We start from the raw sequence: 20,741 nt of genomic DNA, 5'->3' as shown, positions 1-20,741 counted from the left end.
GCCGCCCCACTCAGGAAAGGCCAGCAGGGATTTAAGCAAGGGGGTTGACCTCCCTCCCCTCCCGCCCTCTGAGCAACGCAGGGGCTTCACATGTCTCCCAGCCCTGCCTGGCACCAGCGCTCACAGACCCACCGCTGGCAGCCACCTCAGTGAATCATCTGAAACTTTTATTACACCGATTTGGTTTACAATCTTTGTACTTTGATATTTCCAACAAAAAAGGCAACATTGTGATATACTCTTTGTACATATATAGAGAGACAGACAGAGCTAGATCATATTGACAGAGTTGAAAAGTAAAAACTGTTTCCCAGTGTTCACAAAAGAATTTGTTTGCCATGTACCCGCTTCTGCCTTGCTCTGCCTGATGGATTCAGATGCCTGTGGTGCCACGGGCCACCAGCCCCCAGCTGACAGGACCTTTACCTGCGCCGTGTCATGCCCTTAGAGATCAGAAAGGAGAGAGTGTGAGGCTGTCCCCAGCAGCGGTGGCTGCGCGAGGGGTGCCGACAGGGCTCAGCCCCAAGCCCTCTCAGGTTGCGTAGCTGCCTTCCCAACTATTTACAGATGCTCCAGGGGCTACATCTGCAAGAAAACTTAACCAGTGGCAGCAGCTGTGAGACCTTCTCCACCCGGGCGTCTCCCACTACTTGTTTCCCGTCCTCGAGTCCGAGGTATTGAATAGATTTATTTCTTTTTATTTGCATTTACAAAATATTTCCACCGAATGACACACCTGAATGAGATGAGAACTCTTGTTCAGAAACAGCAGAAACGACCCAGATCAGCATCAGGCTGATGAAGGAACAGCTCCAGCAGTGAGGGTGGGGTGGGGGCTTAACGGAGGCGGCCTGGTCCTGGGCAAGCCTGCCTGTAGCTCCAAGTACAGGGCTGCATCTGGTCAGCCAGTTGTGCAACGAAAGCTCGTGCTGGGAGGGCAGCAATGAGCTCCCTCAGACATGCTAGCAGACACATGAGGAGGAATTGGTTGCAGAGCCAGTGAGGAACAGGAATGGAAAGAAAAGGCTTGGGAAAACATATCATCACCAGAACAACAGTTGACTTGCTTTCCAGGATACTCACAGCTCCTCTTACTGCAAATGGCCGAGACAACTGTTAACACCACCTGAGCACCCTCCAAACCCACTCCTGGGCTGCCACATGCAAGAATGCCTGGACAGGCAGCTGCTGCCTGGAGAATGCTTTGCCTTCCCTCCCACCAATCTCTTGGCCAAAGAGCAAAGCTCAAACCAAGCAGCCTGCTCCACTCACCCACACCCAAGACCAACAGTCCACTATCTGCCAGTTGGCAAGAGTTGAAACCATTTCAAATGCCATACACATTGGTAAAAATGAAAGCCCTGACAGCAACAGCAGATTGTCTGAGTGTGAACGCTCCCACCGTTGGTGACTCACTTGGCAGCTTCAGGTCCAGTTACTGTAGTGTGGGACTGCCTTGCAGAGTGGTAACTAGCAGGTCACTCTGTGCTGGAAAGGGCATGTGCCAGTGCCCAGCCAGTACAGACCCCACAGCTCTCCCAGGAGATCCATCCCCAAGGAGCACTGTGGGGCTTTGAGAAGGGGGGTCAGATGTGGGCCTCTGTCTGGAGGAGGGAACGACCTCCAGTGCCTTGCCTGGGTAGCTGCTCTTCCCTCCCGCCACCATCCGCTGATGCAGTGCCAGCAGCACTCAGCAGCCGAGGGACTCCAGCCAAGCTGGGAGCATCTCCCCCACCATGGGTCTGAGAGATGGGGGAAGACAGTGGAGTGGCTAGGAAGTAAAGGAAGGGGAATGACACAAGGGCTTGCACTTGCAGTACACCAACGGGTGCCCTATCGGGCCGGAGCAAGGGCGCCCAGCTGGCTCCCTCCCACAGCAGATGGCAAGCCCTGCTTCCGCTGCTCTGAGTGCAGCTCATGTGGCAGCAGGAGCCGGTGGCCGGCTTCCCAAACCTGGCGGCTTCTGCTTGCAGCAACCCAGGCATCAATTTGCAAGGTGTCATGCTGGCATATGTCATAAACAGGATGGCAGGTTGATTTCAAGCACTGACTGGGAGTGGAGGAGCAGGCTGCTACAGGTCTGGGCAGAGGCTGCGCATAGAAATGGTTGCTGCATTCAGCCTCCCCTTGATCCCATGGAGCTGGATTTGTCCATGCTGAGCTTCTGTCCCTGCCTGTCAGGTACCTGCTGGCCCTCTACACTCCAGACAACTGATTAAAGCTCTCCAGATTGCTGGGGACCCACTGCTTTACCCTATCAGCACCTACACCACCCATGCCCTGTGTGCAGCAGCCTTCCTCCAAACACCCTCGTCAGCTAGCCCTGGATGGGCCCATGCACCACCTGGCTGACAGGGCACTTCTGGCTAACCTAGACCCAATCCTGCTTCTGCCTTCGGTCGCAGTGAAGAGGGATGAAGCCTGAGCTCATGCATCTGGGAAGCTGGGGAGCAGTGCAGATCCAAACCCTGCAGATCCAAGCCCTGCAATGGCTTCCCTAGGGAGGGGGGACAGCTCAGAAATGAAGCATTCCTCTTCCCTTCAGGCTATGCCTGAAATAGCAGAGCCTGTCAGATCCCCGTCCCCAGCTGTGATGGATTAGCCTCTCCAAGGCACAAGGCAATTTATTCATTAGTGACATTTACACCTTGTGGCTGCATTAGCCGTTGCGGTTTGGTGACACGTGCTCAAGCTGTCAGTGCTGGGCTTGGAGGCAACATCGCAGCTCTGACAATGCAGCAAGGCTTGGCCTGGGCACCTCAGCTTGGAAATACCTCCTGCCTGTCTTCTCAGCCAGAGCATGCACAGCCTGCTTTGAAAGCCTGCTTTGTTTCCAGGCTTCTCCATCAAATGCTCCGCTCCCTCTGTTTCCCTCCCAGCCTCCTGGCCTCACAGCACCAGCACAGCAGCCTCCTGCCCTGTCTTGTCTCATGTCTTCCACAAAAACCACCGCATCTGCAAAGCCTTTTACAGCTGTTTTTGTACAGACCCTCCTCTCCACATGTCTTGCTGAGCATTTACACACTATTCTACCCTCCTCAGCTAGCTCCTCCATCAGCTGCACCTTCTTCAGCCAAAGAAAGGCTGCTCTCAGTCCCAGCGGAGAAGCACAGGGCCCATGTTTCGAGACTTCCCCAGCAGACACGCTGCTTTCACCACGTCATCCCCTGGTCCCGCATCACCAGAAGAGCCGACCTGCTTCTCCTCCCCAGGGACAGCACTGAGGCACTGGAGATCAGGACAACCATAATGTCAAGGACTGCTGTTTTCTAACTTAGTCTGTCAAACTTACCCTGTCTACAAAGGCTCAGAGAAGTGCTGTGAAATTCTCTGGGAAAACATAAAATGATGCCAAAGTGAGACCAGGATGTGCTGCAATGCTCTGCAGGCTGTGATGTCTCTCCACCAAGCATGAGGCAGGGAGCATCATTGGAAGGCCATGTGCAGGCAAACCAGCAGGTTACAGTGAGGTCTGGTCACCAGCATGCCTGAGGTCATCACGCGTCTGCTGGTGTTACATGGCTGGCCCACAGCGTCTACCTGGGAAAGGACCAAAATGATGGGAATGCATAGCCTCGGCGGAGTTCAGAGGAGGGGGGTGCTTTGGCTAGCTCAGAGGAATACCATTGGGTTTGGGGAGGGTGAGGAGAGCTGGAGAGTGTTGGCCAGGGAGCAGATCCAGCAGCTCCCCCATTTCAGGCAGCCAGCAAAGGATTAGTTCACTTTCAAACACAGCTTGCTCCATGCTTTTATTCCTGCTCCTTGCCACTCACTACAGCAAACGTGACACTTCACACCATCTCCTCACAAAAAAAACCAGGTCATGAGTTTCCTCTCATGAGGAACAAACAGTGCTCTGTCACCTTGCAAAGCCCTCACCATGAGGATGGATGGGTGACACCAGACCAAAGCCACAAACACACCAACCCTTTGCAGGACCACGGGTCCTGGCTGTACACATGGGCATGCAGAAGCATGCCCTGCCACACACACATGCTTGGGTGGACAGCCAGGTCACACCTCCAGGGCCAGAGGAATACTTTAAACTCTAGCCTCCATTCCTGATCAGCCTACCCCCACTGTGAAGCCACAGGGCCACCATCCCAGTCGTCTTTGGGCATTTTTTTTCCACCAGCACTGTGCATTTCTAACAGAGCTAGCTGAAGTGGAGTGTTTAAACCCACCTGACCATCAAAAACTAAAATTTTAAAGCAAGGAACAGTAACCTGAAACACTCCTCTCAACTGTAAAGGGCTTTTAGTCTCATTTCAGTTTGAAAAAGCCATTGGCATTTCCAAAGTGAAATCCTGTTATTTTGGGGTCTAGTTATCAACACTTTATTCCTAACTGGCTGAATGGTCCTGTGCATGCTTCTTCCTCAGAAGCTCCATTACTTTCATTCCCTTCCGCTCAGCCCCTGGGAAAGCAGGTGCAGCACAAACAGAGCCCACCAGCTTCTGGCTGGGCTGAACAGGAGGCGACGTCTGCCTTCAGCTCATCCTCTCTCTGCATCTGCTTCTGGAGAACTTAGGCTTGGGATTTTCCAAAACTTTTCACCCTGACCAGTTCATGGGCTGACATCCAAATTCCGAATTCACAGCACAGCAGCTGACAGTGCTGCTAATGGACATTAGACCACGGGAATGATACTAAGTCATCTCACCACATTCTAGCTAGGCTTTTTCTTTCACTAATGTGAGTAGCTAAGATTGCAGAAGCAGCTTGTGCTGATGGAGAGTGAAAGAACCTAGTGTGTCTGTGTGTGGAGTTAGCTCTACAAAGTCTGCTAAATTCTAATCATAGTAGGTGACCCATCTGTTCCTGAAGTTCGAAGGACTAAGGAGGGTTCAGGATGGGCACCGATTTCTCACAAGCTTCAGTTCCCCAAATAAAATTTACAAAAACCAAGCGAACGAACAAAAATCCCCAACAAAAACAGTCTTCCTTGGGAGGAGGGGAGGAATAAAACCCACTTAGCTTTCCAGCAGCCGCTGTGCTTATTCTCAGTGCTGGATGGCGACGCTGCACATTGTAATGGGCTCCTGAAAACTTGGCAGCTTCTGGAAGTGTTGCATAGGTGGATGATGTACCTGTCAGCAGAGCCTGGTTATGAACTGCAGGAAGAGGAGCTTGCTGAAACTCCCCAAAGAAACTGTCCCTCCACCAAAACAGACAGACGAGGTGAGGAGGAAAGAAGGAAGGGGAGGCAATGAGGCCATGGGTCTTGAGGTTCAGTTCTGTCCTTGGAACCTCTTTTACCTCATGTGCAGAAAGGCTACAGTCCTGTGGGAGAAGGCTCCTCTCCAAGCATGGTGGAGGTCAATTGGATTGTTAGCTTGCTTTTGAGGGAGTTGACGAGATCACATCCATGGGCATAACATTTCCCTTGGCGGAGCAGCTGTGATGGAGGCAGTAGAGCAGAACAATTCAACCCACTGCTTGCAGAGACAGTAGGTATTCAACATTAATTCATGTTGGCCAAGTTCCAACATGAACTCTATGCATCAAAGCAACACTGTGACAGATCAATTTGTCTGGACTCAAGGACAGACCACTCTGAGGAGCTGCTAAACCAAGATCACTGGCTTCAGTAAAATTACACTAGGAATTAACATAGCCCCTTAATTTCCACCCAAAATATGACTGAGCCCCTTTCCCCTTTTTCAAGAAAGACCACAGAGAAAAGAGCCCTCAGTAAGCTCAGACTTCAGTCCCGCTGGGCTCCCAAGTCCTATGAACCAGGCTTTGGTGCCCACACATACCTGGCTCAGTGGAGACTCTAGGCCCCTGCACATCACAGGAGGCAGTATTACCAAACAGTGCTACCACTTAAACCATATCCCATTTCTGAGATGATCCGGATCCAGGTCATATTCATATAGACCTTATTCTAACCACCGAATATAAATGAAACATGATTAGAAGCACATATCACAGATTGAGACTTACAGCTCTTTGGTAACACAACATCTTGGTTGTGGTGTAGTATATCAGACCCATACCCTACGGCTACTGCAGCAGAGCAGGAGCACATTGCAGCAAGGTTGTACCCCGCTAGAAGTAAGGCAGCATCCTGGTGATATTAGACAGCAGTACTGAAGCCATGGTTGGGAAGGCTGGAAGGAGAGCTTAAAGGGTATTATTCTTCCCACAGGCTAATCAGGAGGCATTGTTTTACTGACATCAGATGCTACCTAACTTTCTTAAACTTCCACTTAATAAACCTCTTCCTGCAGTCCCCTCCCCAAGGGCATGCATCAGAGTTACTAAATAGCTCTGCAGCCTCTTGAGCATGAGCGGAGAGACAAGAAAGAGGGGAGGGACGTGCTGGGTCTCTGACATGTATTTTATCGGGAGCAGAAAGGGAGGGGTATGTGCTTGTTTGAAAACAGAAAGACAGCAGCTTCCACAGTGCTAATCCTGAGTATTTGCCTGGTGTGTGACTCCGGAAGGCTTGGCGTCGGCCACAAGTTGAGATTTCCTCTCCCTATTCTAACGAATGCCGCTACAGTTGCTCAACCTGAAAGCCCTCTCTGAATGTCCCTCCTTGGCGTGGTCTGCATGGCACACAGTGGGCTCAAGAAGTACCACCAGGCTGGTTGGTATCACCACCTGGTTCTGCATGAGCAAACTGCTAGGCTTCCAGTGGGTGCTGAAAGATGGATAAAAGGTCTTGGAGATCAGCTAAGCCAGAGCTTCTCACACACTCATTCTCTCTTTTTTTAGTTCAGAAACGCTGGAAAGCTTTTAAGTACCCAGCAAGTATACTGGCAGCAACGGAAAACACCAAATAGCCCAAAGTTATTGCCCAGCGTTGCAGCAGTGATGACTATCTCTCTTCTAGGGATTAATTAGCACCATTAAGGGCCAAGAAGAGAAGCTGCCAGCGTTCCTGCTTCACTTGTCCCAGTATGCGAGGAAAGCCTGCTGACAAGTGCTGTGCTGAGCTTGACTCCTGGCCCATGGAAAGCTGCAACGGGTGAATGATGTATGGAAAAAACCAAAGCCATCTGACTGTGGAGATCCTGTAGCTGTTGCCCCCTCATACTGACAAGCACACGCCTTTTACCTTCGCAGACGGTGACACTGGCTGTCCTGCTTTCCTTGTGTAGGGGACCAGCAGCTCTGTGTATTTTCATAGAATCACAGAATGGTTTGGGTTGGAAGGAACCTTTAAAGGTCATCTAGTCTAACCCCCCTGCAATGAGTAGGGACATTTTCCACTAGATCAGAGCCCCATCCAACCTGACCTTGAATGTTTCCAGGGATGGGAAATCTACCACCTCTCTGGGCAACTTTGCTCACTTTGAAGAGAACTTCTGCACCAGAAATGAGGACACAGCCACCCTGACAGACAAGGCGTTGCTTGCACCTTTGGCCCTCTCCTCTTTGCCCAGGCCAGGCTCAGAGCAGGGAAAACTGCACCTCACGTAAGCCAGGGTTTGCCCAGTGAGATCCTGAGGGAGAGAAGACCCTGGGACTGGTGAAGGGAAGGCTGCAGAGACCAGATAACACCCGCTTGTGTTGGGAAAGCCATGGGGAAAAGGAGCAGAGCCAATTAGACTCGCCAGTCAATGGAGGAGAAGTAATGGGATTAAGATACAGCAGGGAAAATTCAGATTAGATATAAGGGAGCAGACTATCATGAGAGGAGCAGACTGAGCCATCGAATGAGCTGCCAAAGGAATCGTCATCACGGACACAGACACGGCAGAGAGCAGACACAAGTCTGCAGGAAGAGCAGGCGCCTGACTGCTGCTCAGCCCGGAGCTGTGGCGGGTGGATGTCTGTGTGCCGGGGGAGATGGGACCACGCCACCATGGAGAGGCTGTGCACCAGAACAGGGACAGACCGTCTCTGGATATCTGTGCTGATAACCTCAGCCACAAGGAGAATTAAATCAGCTGCCCTTTAGCCAGCGTGCTGAAGTTCCTTGCCAACACTTAGGTGGAAATCTCTACACACACACCCTTTCTGCTGACTGCATCCCCTGCTGGAGGTGGGAAGAGAGAGCCCAGTTGTCTGCCATGAACTTCCCTGCCGGGCTAGACATGCTGCCCTGCCATTGCAGGCAAGGAGGAGCGAGAACAAACCCCCATTTTCAGTCTGTCCTCTTCAGCTCTACCAAGCCACCAGGCAGCTCCTGTCCCCCCTGCCTAGTCCTGCTCCCCTCCCATGCCTAAGCACGCCATCCCCCTTCCTGAGCCTAAGACAGAGCAGGAAAGTCTCCAGCCTGGCAAGAACTGAGTAGGCTGGACCAAGGGGCAGCTCCACCAGGTGCAGTGGGGTAGCAGGGCCAAAAATATGAGGAAGAGATCTCTGTGAAATCCTGGTGTGCAGCAGGTAGCACTGACTAGAGAGGTCCCACTTCTCCTCAGGGTGCTGTGGGTCTGGCACAGCCACAGACTGTGGCACTGGGACTACATCTGGGACCTGGCTGCGGCTGGCACTATGTGCATGAGGAAGGTATTCAGCAGCAGGAAGACTCTGCATGGATCCTGCAGGCCAGTGCAGCAGCTGTGCCTCAAAGATACATGTGTCTACCTGGATAGACCAGCTCCAGAATAAGCTTTCATGAGTGAAAATGGGGCCGGGGAAATGAGTTGAGTCAATCTTATGAAAAGGCCCAGAAAGAGTCAAGGACAAGGTATCTGAAAGCAGAACTCTGCTGCAGGTGCTAAAGGACAGTGGCACAGAGACCCTACTAATCTGTCCCTATTCCAAGGACTGTCTTTGCCCCAAGGAGCTAAAAGGTCTGCCAAATCTTAGATAAATCCATCTGTCCAAGGCACCTTGGAGGCTGGAGATAGAAAGACGAGCCATTGCAGCCTAATCTAAGCGATGTGTAGGAGATTTCAAAAAGAGTATGTTGGGAAGGACAAGCAGACCACATTCCTCACTAATGATCCACTGCAACTCCACTGACTGAACATCTCCTGATTCACCAGGACATACAAGCACACACCATTATCTCCCCAGTCACAAGGACCCTCAGCATCGGCTTTGGCTTAGATTAGGCCCTTGGAGAGAGAAGCACAAGTACACAGCAAGCCAAATGTCATCACTAAGGCAGGAAATCCCAGGGCAGCCAAGGGGGCTGTAGCCGCTTTCACCCAGCCTGAATCTGTGCTAATAATGAGAACAAAATGCAGACAGGGATGTGCCTGCACTGGAGACCTTATGCTTCTCTGTTCTCAGAGGGACCCTCTTACTTAAGCCAACATCTAGGTCTGGTAGCAAGAGGAAGGGCAGGTGATAAGACAGAATCATAATGGAGTGAGATTTTACAGGACCTTCTGTTCAAACCACTATTTTGAGTCTAGCACTTGAGATCCAGGAAGACACGCTGACTTGAAGGGCAAGAGATGCTAACCAGGACAAAAAAGGCACAAAGAGCAGAAGAACAGACCGCTCTGGGGGAGGAACTAAGCGGAGCCTCACAATGCCTGCAGGTGCTGACTGCTCCAGGCTTGCCCGAAACAGATGATTTTCAAGAGGACTCATGTGTTTGAAGGGTGCATTTGCAGCCTCCCAAGACTTGGGAGGTGAAGCAGTACAGCAGCATAACTAGAGAAACAGATTCCTTCATTAATAAATTGGCAGGAGGAAGACCGGCTGGACTAAATACAATGCCTTACTGTTTGCTGTTACATCTTGCCCTTCTGAGATGGATGCGGAGACAGACACCGAGCCCTAATGCCCAGGTCCTAACGGACTTGGTCTTGTGACCCAAGACCTGCTGCTCTCAGCTGCTGCTTGCCCCAGCAGATGAGGGAAGCGTGGTGAGGCTGAGGAGCAGTGCTGTCTGGAGAAATTGGTGGCTCATTTGGCATGCGCTCCCCTGAAGACCTGACTGAAGAGGAGACAGCTTTTCTGAAAACAGGGACACAAAAGATACAGGGATGTGTTGACAGAGGAGGAAAAGCTAGGTGTGTGCATGCTGCAGCCACTGATGCAGCTTCAGTGACATGAAGGCTTCTTGCCCAACATCTCCAAGATCCCTTCCAGCAGGACAGAAGGGGCAGCACAGGGCTCAGAGCCGGCCAACCTGCCCTGACAAAAGCAAGGCAGAGGAACCCAGGGGCTAATGGCCTGCACAGAAGCCATCTCACTTCTCACCAAGCCTGATACCTCTCTGCAAAAACCTCTGTAGTGCAAACCACTGTTTTAAGCAGGCTCCCTTCCAACACATCCCCAGCCTCTGTTCTGCAGAGCATCCCTTATGACAGATGCCTCCCTGTCTCCCAGCTGTGGGTCCTGCACTCACGGCAGAGGTCCCATAAAAAGGGAATCCCCATGTTCCTCATTTCCACAGCCAAGGTTCCCAACGCTCCATCATGTTTTTGATATCTCCCTCCCAGCCCCTCAGAGCTCTCTGCAAAAATCGGGCTGCCAGGAGCCTGCAGTTCAGAGTCTGCAGGCAGAGCCCAGCCTGATCTCATGCAAAATTCACTCTTGCAGACATGCACCAACCTACTGCTCTATTATCAATAAGTGAACTGCAGCTGAACCTACCAGAGCCTTCCTTGATGCTTGTCTGAACCAATTAGGACATACTTCAAAGCCAGGAAGCGACACCAGCCACTTGACGCACCGCCTATTACCACAACGCCTGTCCCAGTGCCATCCTCTCCCCCTTCCTCAGCTCTCCGGGAGCCTCCCATTTTCTCTTTCCAGCTGAGCTCTCCTCCAACAAGGAAACCAGTAGCACTGCAGATCTCCACTCCATCTGGGTTTGCACATTCATCCTTTCCCCAGTGCTGCCTGCCTGCTGTAACCCCAAACAGAAAGCCCTTTACCTAGGGGATGCTGACTCTCAGAGCTGGAGTGCTGAAGCTTCCTAAGGAGCAGAGCCTGGGATCCTCTGGAGGCGGTGCCATTCCCAGCAGTGAAAACAGAGTAACAGTCGGAGCATGGTCTAGAAAAAAAGTGGGGAGGGTGGCGAATGGTCGGGGGGAAGGGGAAGAGCTGGATTTGTGGCTTTCAGCCATTGCTGAACCTGCCGCTTAGCTCCACGTGCCTGGATGCCCCAGACCCTTAGGCACAGGAAGTTACATGCTGCTCCCAAAGGGCCCATTCCCCTCCACCCAGCGAGGGGTCTTGCTCTAGCGTGGGCAGCAGGGTGGGCAGAGGTGCAGCAGGGTGCTTTCTGGAGGCTGCTGGTTCCTTGGAGCATGAGCCAGCCTGGAGCCAGGGCTGGGAGGCAAAGCTCTCTGCATCAGACTTGTCTTTTTATCACCCCCTTTGGATCTTGATGCCATGAATTATGGTTTTGGGGGTGGTTTGGTTGGGTTTGGTTTTTTGTTTTGTGGTTTTTTTTTTTTTGCATGTGGTGATCGGTCTAGAGTTCTGTGCCATATCAGAGGGAGCATCAGCACTCACCCCTCCGGGAGGTCAGAGTCACGGTGGGGGAGCTGTCACTGGCTGCCGGAGCAAGATGCCGTGTCATCTCCATCCTGATGTCCTCCTAGGCCACCTCCTTCCCCTGCGCTCCTCTCCCCAAACCCTGCACTGGCTTGGGCCAGGCAATGGACAATGAGATCTCACTGCCCTCTGCTTTCACAGTGAGGTCTCCACGCAGGACCCATTGCGGTGGAGGTGACGGTGGTCATGGTTCAGGCAGCCTTCATTGCGGTGCACGATGAGGATGGGGAAGTAGAGAGCATCCTGGTAAGGAGGAGGGTCTTCCTCCTCCACAGTCACCTGGCTGGAGAGGCGGGTCTGCTCAGTGGGGCAGCTCTGCTCATTCAGGCTCCCACTCCGGCTCTGCCAGAGGCAGCTGCGTCGCGAGCCATACAGGCGGCCCAGGGAGAAGCGGCTGCTGCTGAAGGGAATCCTGGGGCTGCCATTGCAGATGCTCAGGGCACTGCGGGAGAAGATGGAGGAGCTGCTTATAGTCCTGTGGCATCGTTCACAGTTCTGCCGGTAGCCCCCATACCGGCAAGCGGAGTAGCTGGTGCAGCTGGAGAGCCCCACCAAGTCCATCAGGACTGCTTCTGAGTAGCTGGGCACCAGCTGCTGGTTGGATCGGATGTGCCACTCCAACTCAGTGCTGTCCACTGTGTTGACACGGGGCATCCTCCGACAGAAGGAGCGCTCCTCGGCTGGTGTCACTGCCACATAGTCGAACCCAAAGAGTTTCTCCACGTGGTAATGGACGTAGGAGGTGCGGTACTCATTTAGCACCCGCAGGGGCCAGGATAGGGTCAGCAGAGCTGCCACCCAAAAGACATAGTGGGATACATACCAAGGCAGGTTGTCTGGGTCGGAAAAGGCCACCATGTATTCCTTGAAGTCCACGTTTTTGAGGTGCATCCCCTCCCTGGCTTCCATGTAGTCATCCAGGCCCTCATTCTCTGTAAAGAAGCGGGCCCGCTGGGTCAGGTAGGAGTTCTCCGACTCCACGTTGGCAAAGCTGAAACACTTGGTGAAGCGGAGCCGTGTGGCCGGGTAGCTCTCCAAGTCAATGAGGTCCTTGGAGATGTCCTTAACTCCACAATTGGAATAATCAAACTCAGCCTCTGCCACGTGGGTGTTGACCCGCTCATGATACACTTGGGTGGTGGTGTAGGCGTCGCCATTGCGGTAGCGGGTAACCTGCCGGGTCCTGCGGACGTAGTGGTAACTGATGGCCTTCCACCAGATGCAGGGGGTTGCCTGCTGCATCCGCTGCACGCGCTCGTGCACGCTCTCCACATCCACTTTGTACTGCAGCTCATTGCGGGTGTAGCAGTGCCAGCACTCCACCAGGTACACCACGTAGAGCATCACCAGGAAGGCCAAGGGGATGTAGACGTAGCCATTGGAACAGGGGCTGTCGTGGTACATCATGGACTTGCCCTTGTAAGCGCTGTCAAAGGTCAGGCGGGTCACCTTGGTGACGTGGCACCAGGTCATGGCTCCCATGCAGCCGTACATGAGGAGGGACAGCAGCAGGCATTTCCAGTGGGACTCTCGGCACAGGGACTTGCTGAGAGACTGCTTCACTGGCCGCTGCTGCTCCGGGGGACCGGGAGAAGGGGAAAGAAAACAAGAAAGGAGTCAGTAGGCTGCAGCAGCAGGGGGAAGGGGAGCATGCAGCAGGGTGCCATGGTGGTACCTGTAGCTCTGTGAATGGGGACAAAACGGCAGGTGCCGTAGGCCTCTAGCCTCAGCGGGCAGGCCAGAGGCCGCGATCTCTCCCAGGATGACAGTCCCGTAGCATGGGCGGCTGTCACCCCCACTGCCCTTCGCGGTGCTCTGCCCCTCCTTGGCAGATGGCCAGAGTCCAGCTGGACATGGAGGAGAGCATCAGAGGACAACTCTGCTGGCTTGTGCCCCGAGCATCCCCCTTCTTCAATGGGGAGCAACCCCCTCCACTGCCACATCCCGGGGAGGGGTATTGAAGTGCAGCAAGATGGAGGCTGGGGGATCTCCCACACACCTTGGCTTCTGCACCCATCCCATCAGCGCAGATGGGTCGTCCCACCTGAACACCTCACCACAGCTCTTCCCACTGCACCTCTTGCCCCTCGCACATGAGTCTCTCCTCCTTTCCCAGTAACATCCGACAGCAATATTCAGATTTCTCCTACCAGGGCAGCACAAGCAGCCTGCAGTGCCTGTGAGGCAGAGAAACAGACCTTCTGCAGCTGGGAAGGTCTCTGTTTGGTAATGGCGATTCCCACAACACTTGGCAGCCCAAAGGGCTCTGAAGTGCTTCTCAAGTGCTATACAAACCACGCAAATGGGAAAGTACTTTTCCGCAACTGAAATGCAGCCACCTCTGGTGGGAGAGAAAGCAAATATGGAAAAACATCCTAAAAGGTGTTCAGGCTAGAAGAGAAAAGTACCCTACCAATTTGCAGCAGCAGGGGGGATGAGCGGTGGGTCATGGCTGCCAGCAAATATCCCTGCCTGCACTGGAATTTGGCTGTGACAGCCCACACTTCTGAAAAAACTGCTCTCAGGTCTTTCATGGTGAGGAAAGGGCAGGACTTCAGCAATAGGCCTTTCAAAGGAGACTGCACTGATGCCTTCACCACGGGAACTGTGCAGGGTTTCATAAAGACTCGGGGAAAAACCCCACTTAAGGAAACCTCTGTCGCTCTCTACAACACCCTCAAGTCTCACATATTCATCCACTTGGTCAGTGAGACCTGAGAGTATCACACCCAAAGGGAGAACATGCAAAGAGGTTATTTGCTGTCTTACACAAAAGACTTCATCCAGCACAATACCATTCAACCCAGCAAAATCAGGTGCAAGCCGAGAGGGGGGGGGCAAAAACCCCAGCGTGTGCAGATGCCACTAAACACACTAAGAGGCTTTCAGCTTTGCTTTCCCTCCCCAGCTGCATGCAGCATGGCTCCTGAGCTCACCTCCACCGTTGCAGGGGCTAACACCAGCTATAATGACACCACTCAGGGCAGTGAAGTCCAAGCCTGGCCCCATCCCTCCTCCATTCCTGAGCACACTGGGCTGGAAAGGGCTTTCATCCAGGGATCCCAAAGACCTTAATGGGCACACGCTGCTAGAAAGCAGGGGGGTCACTTTCACTCTTGCATGAAAAGGGAAGAACCAGAGGTCACAATGTCACTGACAGGTCTAGGGACAGATCTTGGCCTCTTCTTTCCTTTAAGAAATGCCCCTTGCTCTCCCTCAAGACCCCCTCAGTCCTGGCTTGGTCCCCTAGAGTCCCACATGCTCATCTTTCCTCCTGACACCTTCCCAAAGCCTAGTCCACCCCATGCCAGTGGGACTTCTGCCACTGCGATTAGCAGAGCTGGATCTGGCCCAAATCTCCAGAGGTTTCTCTCCCGAAGGCAAGGAGCTTCCCTTCCCACCCAGCAGCCAGCCTGTGACGAGCCTCTGCACATCTAGAGGGGTGATGAGGGGCAAAATGGCACATCCCACTGGGGGTCCCCAGCATCAGTAGTGCTAAGCCCCTCTCTCTGGGGCAACCAGCTGAGAGAGGGAGCTGGCAACAGAGACACAGAGCCCAGGGAAGGCAGGTGGGGTAGCGCTGGTCTGCAGGCAATAGTGAGGGGCACTGACCGGCTCTGCTCAGCAGCTCCAGCATGGACACATGTACACCCCAGTCTTCCCAGCGCAACCTCCACTGCAGCAGCCTCACAGTCATGGTGCAAGAAGGAAACCCCAGGTAAGAGAAAAGGGAGCAAGGAGAGGAAGGGGGGGACACCCAACAGGCAGAACCGCTTGAGCTGTGCCCTCCCTGCTCAGGTCCACGCTGAGGTTAGAGCCTGCCCAGATCACTCTGCCTTTGCTTGGCTGCAGCACAGCAATCCCACGCTGGGCTGCTGTGCCACTACCCAGGCAGCTGAAGGTTTCCTCTCCCACAGCTGCCTTCTGTGTTGCAAAGCTTCCCTGGCAGTGGCAGCCCTTGCTGTGAGGCTCTGAGGGGACTTGCTCAGCCAAAGGAGAGCACGGGGGGTCTGAGCAGGAGATGCAAGGTACATGCTAACCCTGTTAGGGTTACCTAGATACCCCTAGATACCCTGGGGTGTCTGTGGAGTGAGAGAGCTCGCACAGAAACAGTGCCTTGTTTGGGGGGAGATCTGCAAATGGAGCACAAGGAATAAAGCAAAGCTCTCTCATTTGACAAGCTGGGGAAAGGGCACCAGGGAGGCAGGTCTTCAGCAAGGTCTATCTTGGAAAAGCAAATTCCACCTCCCAGACACTCCCCGGCCCCTCACATCCCACACTGCCTGCATCATCCTGCTCAGGAAAAGGGCGATGCTGGTTGTTGCCCTCTGGAGGTGCCGGCAAGCCCCACTGCAGTTACCCACCCGGGGCAGGGAAGCAGGGAGTGCAATGCAACCCAGGCTTGGTTCCAGAAACTGTGTTAGCAGGGCTCTAGTCCACACATTAGTCTCCTCCTAGGACTACGCAGCATTTAGATACTGCAGTGCTTTTACAGGGTCATGTTAACCCCTGCTGTAAACTGTTTACAACCCAGTTTTGTCCTAGGCTTTTGAGGTAAAACACATGCATATCCGCTGCACTGGTGGGGCTTCTAAAAGCTGAATAAGTGCCAATGACGGGATACAACCACAGCAGAGATGGAGGAGGAGCCAGCTGCAGAGTCTAATCCCAGTAGGAACTGCAGCATCCCTGCTCCTCTCCTGGGCTGCAAAGGGCTCGCAGGAGCAAGCAACCGGCTCCGCAGCTTCCCCCCACAGAAGCAGCTGAATCAGATTGCCTCCTCGAGCTCTTAACCAGCCTTGGAGAAGTCCAGCACAGCAAACACACAGATGAAAAAGCTGGGGAAAGGGAAATCCTTTCTGTCCCAGAACAGTGCCACTGAGAGGAGAGCAGGCTCTGATATAAATGTCATCGTCATCTGCCTGCTGCAGTCTGATGGAATGAGGCGAAAGGCTTGCCCTACTTCACTGCAAACAGGGTTTCCCTCCATCACTGGGAGCCTTCCTCATTGCTGAGGCTTGAGCATTGGAGAGTGGTAAGCAAATCCACTATTGCAGGTGCACCTAATGTCTCTGCAGTGCTAGGGGGCAGAACTGGTCCAACCACTGTTTGGCCAACCCCTTTGTGGGACCCCAGCCAACTCCCTTCTCTGTGCTTCAGTTCATTATGTAGAACACATGGGACAACCCTTACCAGGCACCTGGGCGCTAACTATAACACGTATCAGGAAGGGCAAGGGGTAGAGTGTCGCTACAGCCTCCCCTCCCTCATACATAGTGTTTGCCTCTGACGTTGCCCCTGAGGTGAAAGGAGATGGCGTCCCACACCTGCAGCTGCTGCTCTGGGATGGACAGGAAGCGATGGAGGGGATGACTTACAAGCAGCTGTGAAGCAAATGGAGATGCCTGCAATGCACAGAGCAGAGGGTAGAAGAGAGGACCCCCGTGACTTCTTGCATGAATCCTTTGAGATCTGGGGAATCCACTTCTCAGAAAAACCTCGAGGAAATAAACCTGCCCAGAGCCCCACTGGCCAAGCACATGGGGCAAAATACTTTCATCTCCCCTAAAACATTGACCCTGCAACCCTGAACACTAAAGAACTCCAGAAATCCTTCAAGCTCTACAAAGCTCCTCTCTGAAACAGCCTGGCCCTGGCCCCATCTACCCTCCCTCCATTTAACAAGTGTTCCTGTGTCCTCACCTCCCACACCTCTCACCTGCTTCTCCCTGCAGACACCAGCCTGGGATCTCCTATTCACCCCCAGAATGCTAAACCCTCACTTTACAAGACACAGAGCAGGAGCCAGAAGGCCCAGGTAGCTCCTGAGTGCCAGGCTGCGGCAACAGTTTTCAGGGAACTCCAGTGGAACTCCTGAGCGTCAGTTTCCGTGGCTCTGCCCTGCTGATCTGCTTACATCATGCAATAAATGAATAAGCCCTGTCCCCTTTGACCTCAAATCCCAGAATAAGGCTGGTGGGGAGGATCCAGTCATTTCTAGGAACTGCCACCATCTTCCAAGGCCTCAGGCAGACATCAGCAACTCCTGGTCAGGACGGCCCCAGCAAAACCCCACATCACACCCCATTTGCCTACCACCCAGATTCAGGAACTACCTGCCTAAAAGAAGGAGCTGGCTCATCCCCAGGCTGCCAGCATTGCCAACTGCAGAGGAAAGGGGAAGGCTGATCATCTAGGAGCCAGGGAACCCTGCCACCCATCAGCTCCTGCAACGGTACCAAGGTCTCCATTTTACAGAGCAAGTTGGAGGAGGACTGGTTCCCTCCATTGGATCCCACCAGAGCAGCAGGACAAAGACATTTTTTCACTTGTTTCCAGGCTGAAAAGCTTGTCCCTTGGCATTTCATACCCTCTACGGTAGAAATGCGTTGCTGAGTGAAATTCAGCTCAACGCCATTAAGTGTAGGTGTATGCATGCAATGCCAACAGGGAACAAGGGCTCAGCCAGCCCACTACAGTCAGCTCTGGCCAGTAGCTCTTGCTATTTGCATTGCTGGGACAAGCTGAGCAGCACCTGAAGTCCTGCATGGCTCCGAGGCACAGCGACCCAAGGCATGTCAAGATGAGGCACCCTCAAACAGGACAGAGCTCATTTCCCATTTTACAGTGGCCAGACATCTCCTCTGGCTCCCTGCCAGCCCTGGCCAATGGATCCTTACAGGTGGGATTCAGTCACATTCCCAGGATGCTCAGCAGTGCTGGCAGCAGTAGTTGGTCCTGATGGAGATGAGGACATCATGCTGCCAGTACAGCCTTACACATGCACTACAGGGGAGCAGGAACACCCTCCCCTCCTGATATTTCTGAAGACAAGAGGATTGCCCTAGGTCGGTCCATAAATCCAAGCTCCCCTTTAAGGTCTCTCCTCATTGCATCAGATGAGACACCAGCAAGCATGGCACTGTCAGGAGAGGCTGCAGCTTCCCTCTCCACCACCAGCTGCTTCATGCAAGTCTCTGACAGCTTCTGGCTGCAGAAAGTGTGCCCATAGCCTAAACAGTACAGGCACGGACTGCAGCCCTTCTGCCTGCTCCCACGGGGTAAGATTATACTGACACCCTAGTTGGCAGCCACCACGGAGCAATCAAAGCCCAGACTATCTTCTCATAATCCCTATAAGGCAGGGGATACGGTAGGTGAGGGAAACTCACCCAGGCACTGCCCCTGCTACGCTTCTTTCATCCAAACTGGCTCTCGCTCTGGCACCTCTCAAAAGCCACTGTGCTCTCTTGAACATAGTACCAGCACTGCCAGGGCACTGGGGCCAAGAGACCACGTCCCAGCATGGCACAAGCATGTCCTCACACCAAAAAGGCACCTCACAGTTTAGCTTCACTGGTCAGGATTTGTTTGGAGAGCCTAGGCTCATGGCACCAGGGGTTGCTGAATGGAAGCAGGAAGAGAGGAACAGCCGCAGAGCAGAGCATACGGTATTTGTACAGCTTCCCAGTCCTCGAACTTCAGCATTCCTCTCCCACAATGATTTATATCTAAATATAAGTCTGTATATATAGAATAGCCGTGCACAGGCATGCACGTTCTAAGACAAGGAGGCAGAGACTACCAGGATTATGCAGCACTTGCTAACCGCAGCTCCTCAACAGCAGAGGACAAGTGATGCACCAGCTTATGAGCGACCCCCAAAGCTGCCCTTTAAGCTGCGGTCTCAGCAGTGAGGACAACCCACCATGCCAGGAGAACGCTGCCCTTCCTATGCTGCCTAGGTGGCCCTCCGTGGGCCGCCAGCCCCATAGCATAAGATCGGTCTTGCCAGTCAGTGGGGTCACTTTCTCTCCTCTTGGGAAGCCCAAGCTGCAAGGAGGATCTGTGGGGGCAGACAAAGCGGCTCGTGCACCTGCCTCCCCGCGCTGCTCCCTATGGACGGAGCACCCTGCTCCTCACCCTTTCTGGTGAGAAAGGGTGAGGACGCAAGAGAAGTCATCAGCTGCGGGGGGAGGCACTGCAGCGTACCTGGCGGCAGAGCTGTGCTGGTACCCGGCCTGCCCCAGCCGGCACCTCTCCCGAGCCTACCTCCAGCCGCGAGCAGCCACCAGCGACAACCCCGGGATCCAGCGCGTCCCTAAACCCTCTCTCCTGCTGCCCGCTGCGCCCTCCCTCGCAGCGCCCCCGGCAGCGGTGCCACCTCCCGGCCACCCGCAGTCCCGAGCGCAGGATGGGGAGTCTCCGTACCCATCTCTCCCAAGCGTTAACAACCTCTGCCCATTGCAGTAAGCACTAGAAGCGCCCCGCGCTTCTCTTTTGTGATATCCTCCCTTCCTCCTGCACGCCCGGCCCTGGTCCCATCTCCGGGCGGCGCTGGGGGCGCCGGACGGGCTCGGGCTCCCCGCGGCGAGCTCCAGGTGACAGGCGAGCGACGGAGACGGGCCGCCCGCCGGGGACCGGCCGGCGAGATCCCTCACCCCCCCGCCGGCCCGCGCCGCGGCCCCGGGCCCGGAGGAGGGGAGAGGGGGTCCCGGCGAGGGGGTCCGTACCTGCGCGGGCAAAGCTCGTCCCGGCCCGCGGCGGGGCGGTCAATGAGCGCGCCATGCAAAGCGGGCGGGGAGGGAGCGTGGTTGGGGGCAGCCCCGGGCCGGGGGGCGGCCGCTCTCCTCACCTCCTCTCGGGCCCCCTCCGCCTCCTCCTCCGGAGGCACCGGCGTGCTGCTGCCTCCCTCGCTGGCGGCGGCGGCCGAGGCCGGGGGGGACATGGCGGCGGCGGGGGCGCCCCGCTGGCGGTGCCTGCGGGCTGGGCAGCCGCATTATCCCGCCCGCCGCCGGGCGCTGCCTCGCCGGTCGCCGGGCGGGCGGCGGGGCGGCGCGGCGGGCGGGAGGCGCGGAGGCATGGCCCCCAGCCGCGGCAGGGCGGCAGCGCCCCCCGGCCCCGGCCCGGCCCCGGCCCCGCCGCAGCGCAGCGCAGCGCCGCTCCCGCGCCCGCGCCCGGCGCGGCGGAGGGCGGGCGGAGCCGCGGTGGGAGGGCCGCGGCGGAGGCGGGGGGGTCGGGACGGGGATGGGATGGGGTCGGATCGAATCGGATCGGATCCGCGCCCGCCCCGAGCGGGGCGGCGGGTGACCTTGAAGCGCCGGCAGCAGGCAGGGAGCCCAGTGCGGCCGCCCCTCGGGACCCCCACCAGGAGCAGAACTGCTCCCCGGGCACTGCCGGGCAGGGGTCCTGCTCCCAGCCCCGCCGAGGGGGCGTCAGGCTGGCCGGGGCGGCCGGGCGGGCTTCGGTCCTGGCTGGGCTGCGTGGTGGGCAGGTGAGGGAGTCCCGTGGGTTTTCCTCCCCTCGGGATGAAGTGG

General features: G+C 55.0%; 1 protein-coding gene across 3 annotated transcripts; it reads right to left on the bottom strand.

Annotated features, from left to right (window-relative positions):
• Positions 1-146: 146 nt before the first annotated feature.
• TMEM151B (transmembrane protein 151B) lies at positions 147-20,314 on the bottom strand. Of its 3 annotated transcripts, none has more exons than XR_010371985.1 (3): positions 20,060-20,314; positions 10,516-12,996; positions 147-5,398 (listed from the first exon to the last, which is right to left on the bottom strand). XR_010371985.1 is itself a non-coding variant. In XM_064445995.1 (2 exons), the coding sequence occupies exons 1-2, from the start codon at positions 20,150-20,152 to the stop codon at positions 11,560-11,562; spliced, it is 1,530 nt and encodes a 509-aa protein (XP_064302065.1). In that variant the 5' UTR covers positions 20,153-20,314; the 3' UTR covers positions 147-11,559. The 3 variants fall into 3 exon arrangements, 1 of the variants encoding a protein (XP_064302065.1); XR_010371986.1 differs by having other exon boundaries at positions 10,800-12,996; XM_064445995.1 differs by having other exon boundaries at positions 147-12,996.
• Between the last annotated feature and the right edge of the window lie 427 nt (positions 20,315-20,741).

The sequence above is a fragment of the Phalacrocorax carbo genome, chromosome 3 (genome assembly GCF_963921805.1).
Source record: "Phalacrocorax carbo chromosome 3, bPhaCar2.1, whole genome shotgun sequence".
In the NCBI taxonomy this organism is placed as follows: Eukaryota; Metazoa; Chordata; class Aves; order Suliformes; family Phalacrocoracidae; genus Phalacrocorax; species Phalacrocorax carbo.
Note: the sequence above shows the minus strand (reverse complement) of the source record. Positions and strands in the feature narration are given on the sequence as shown.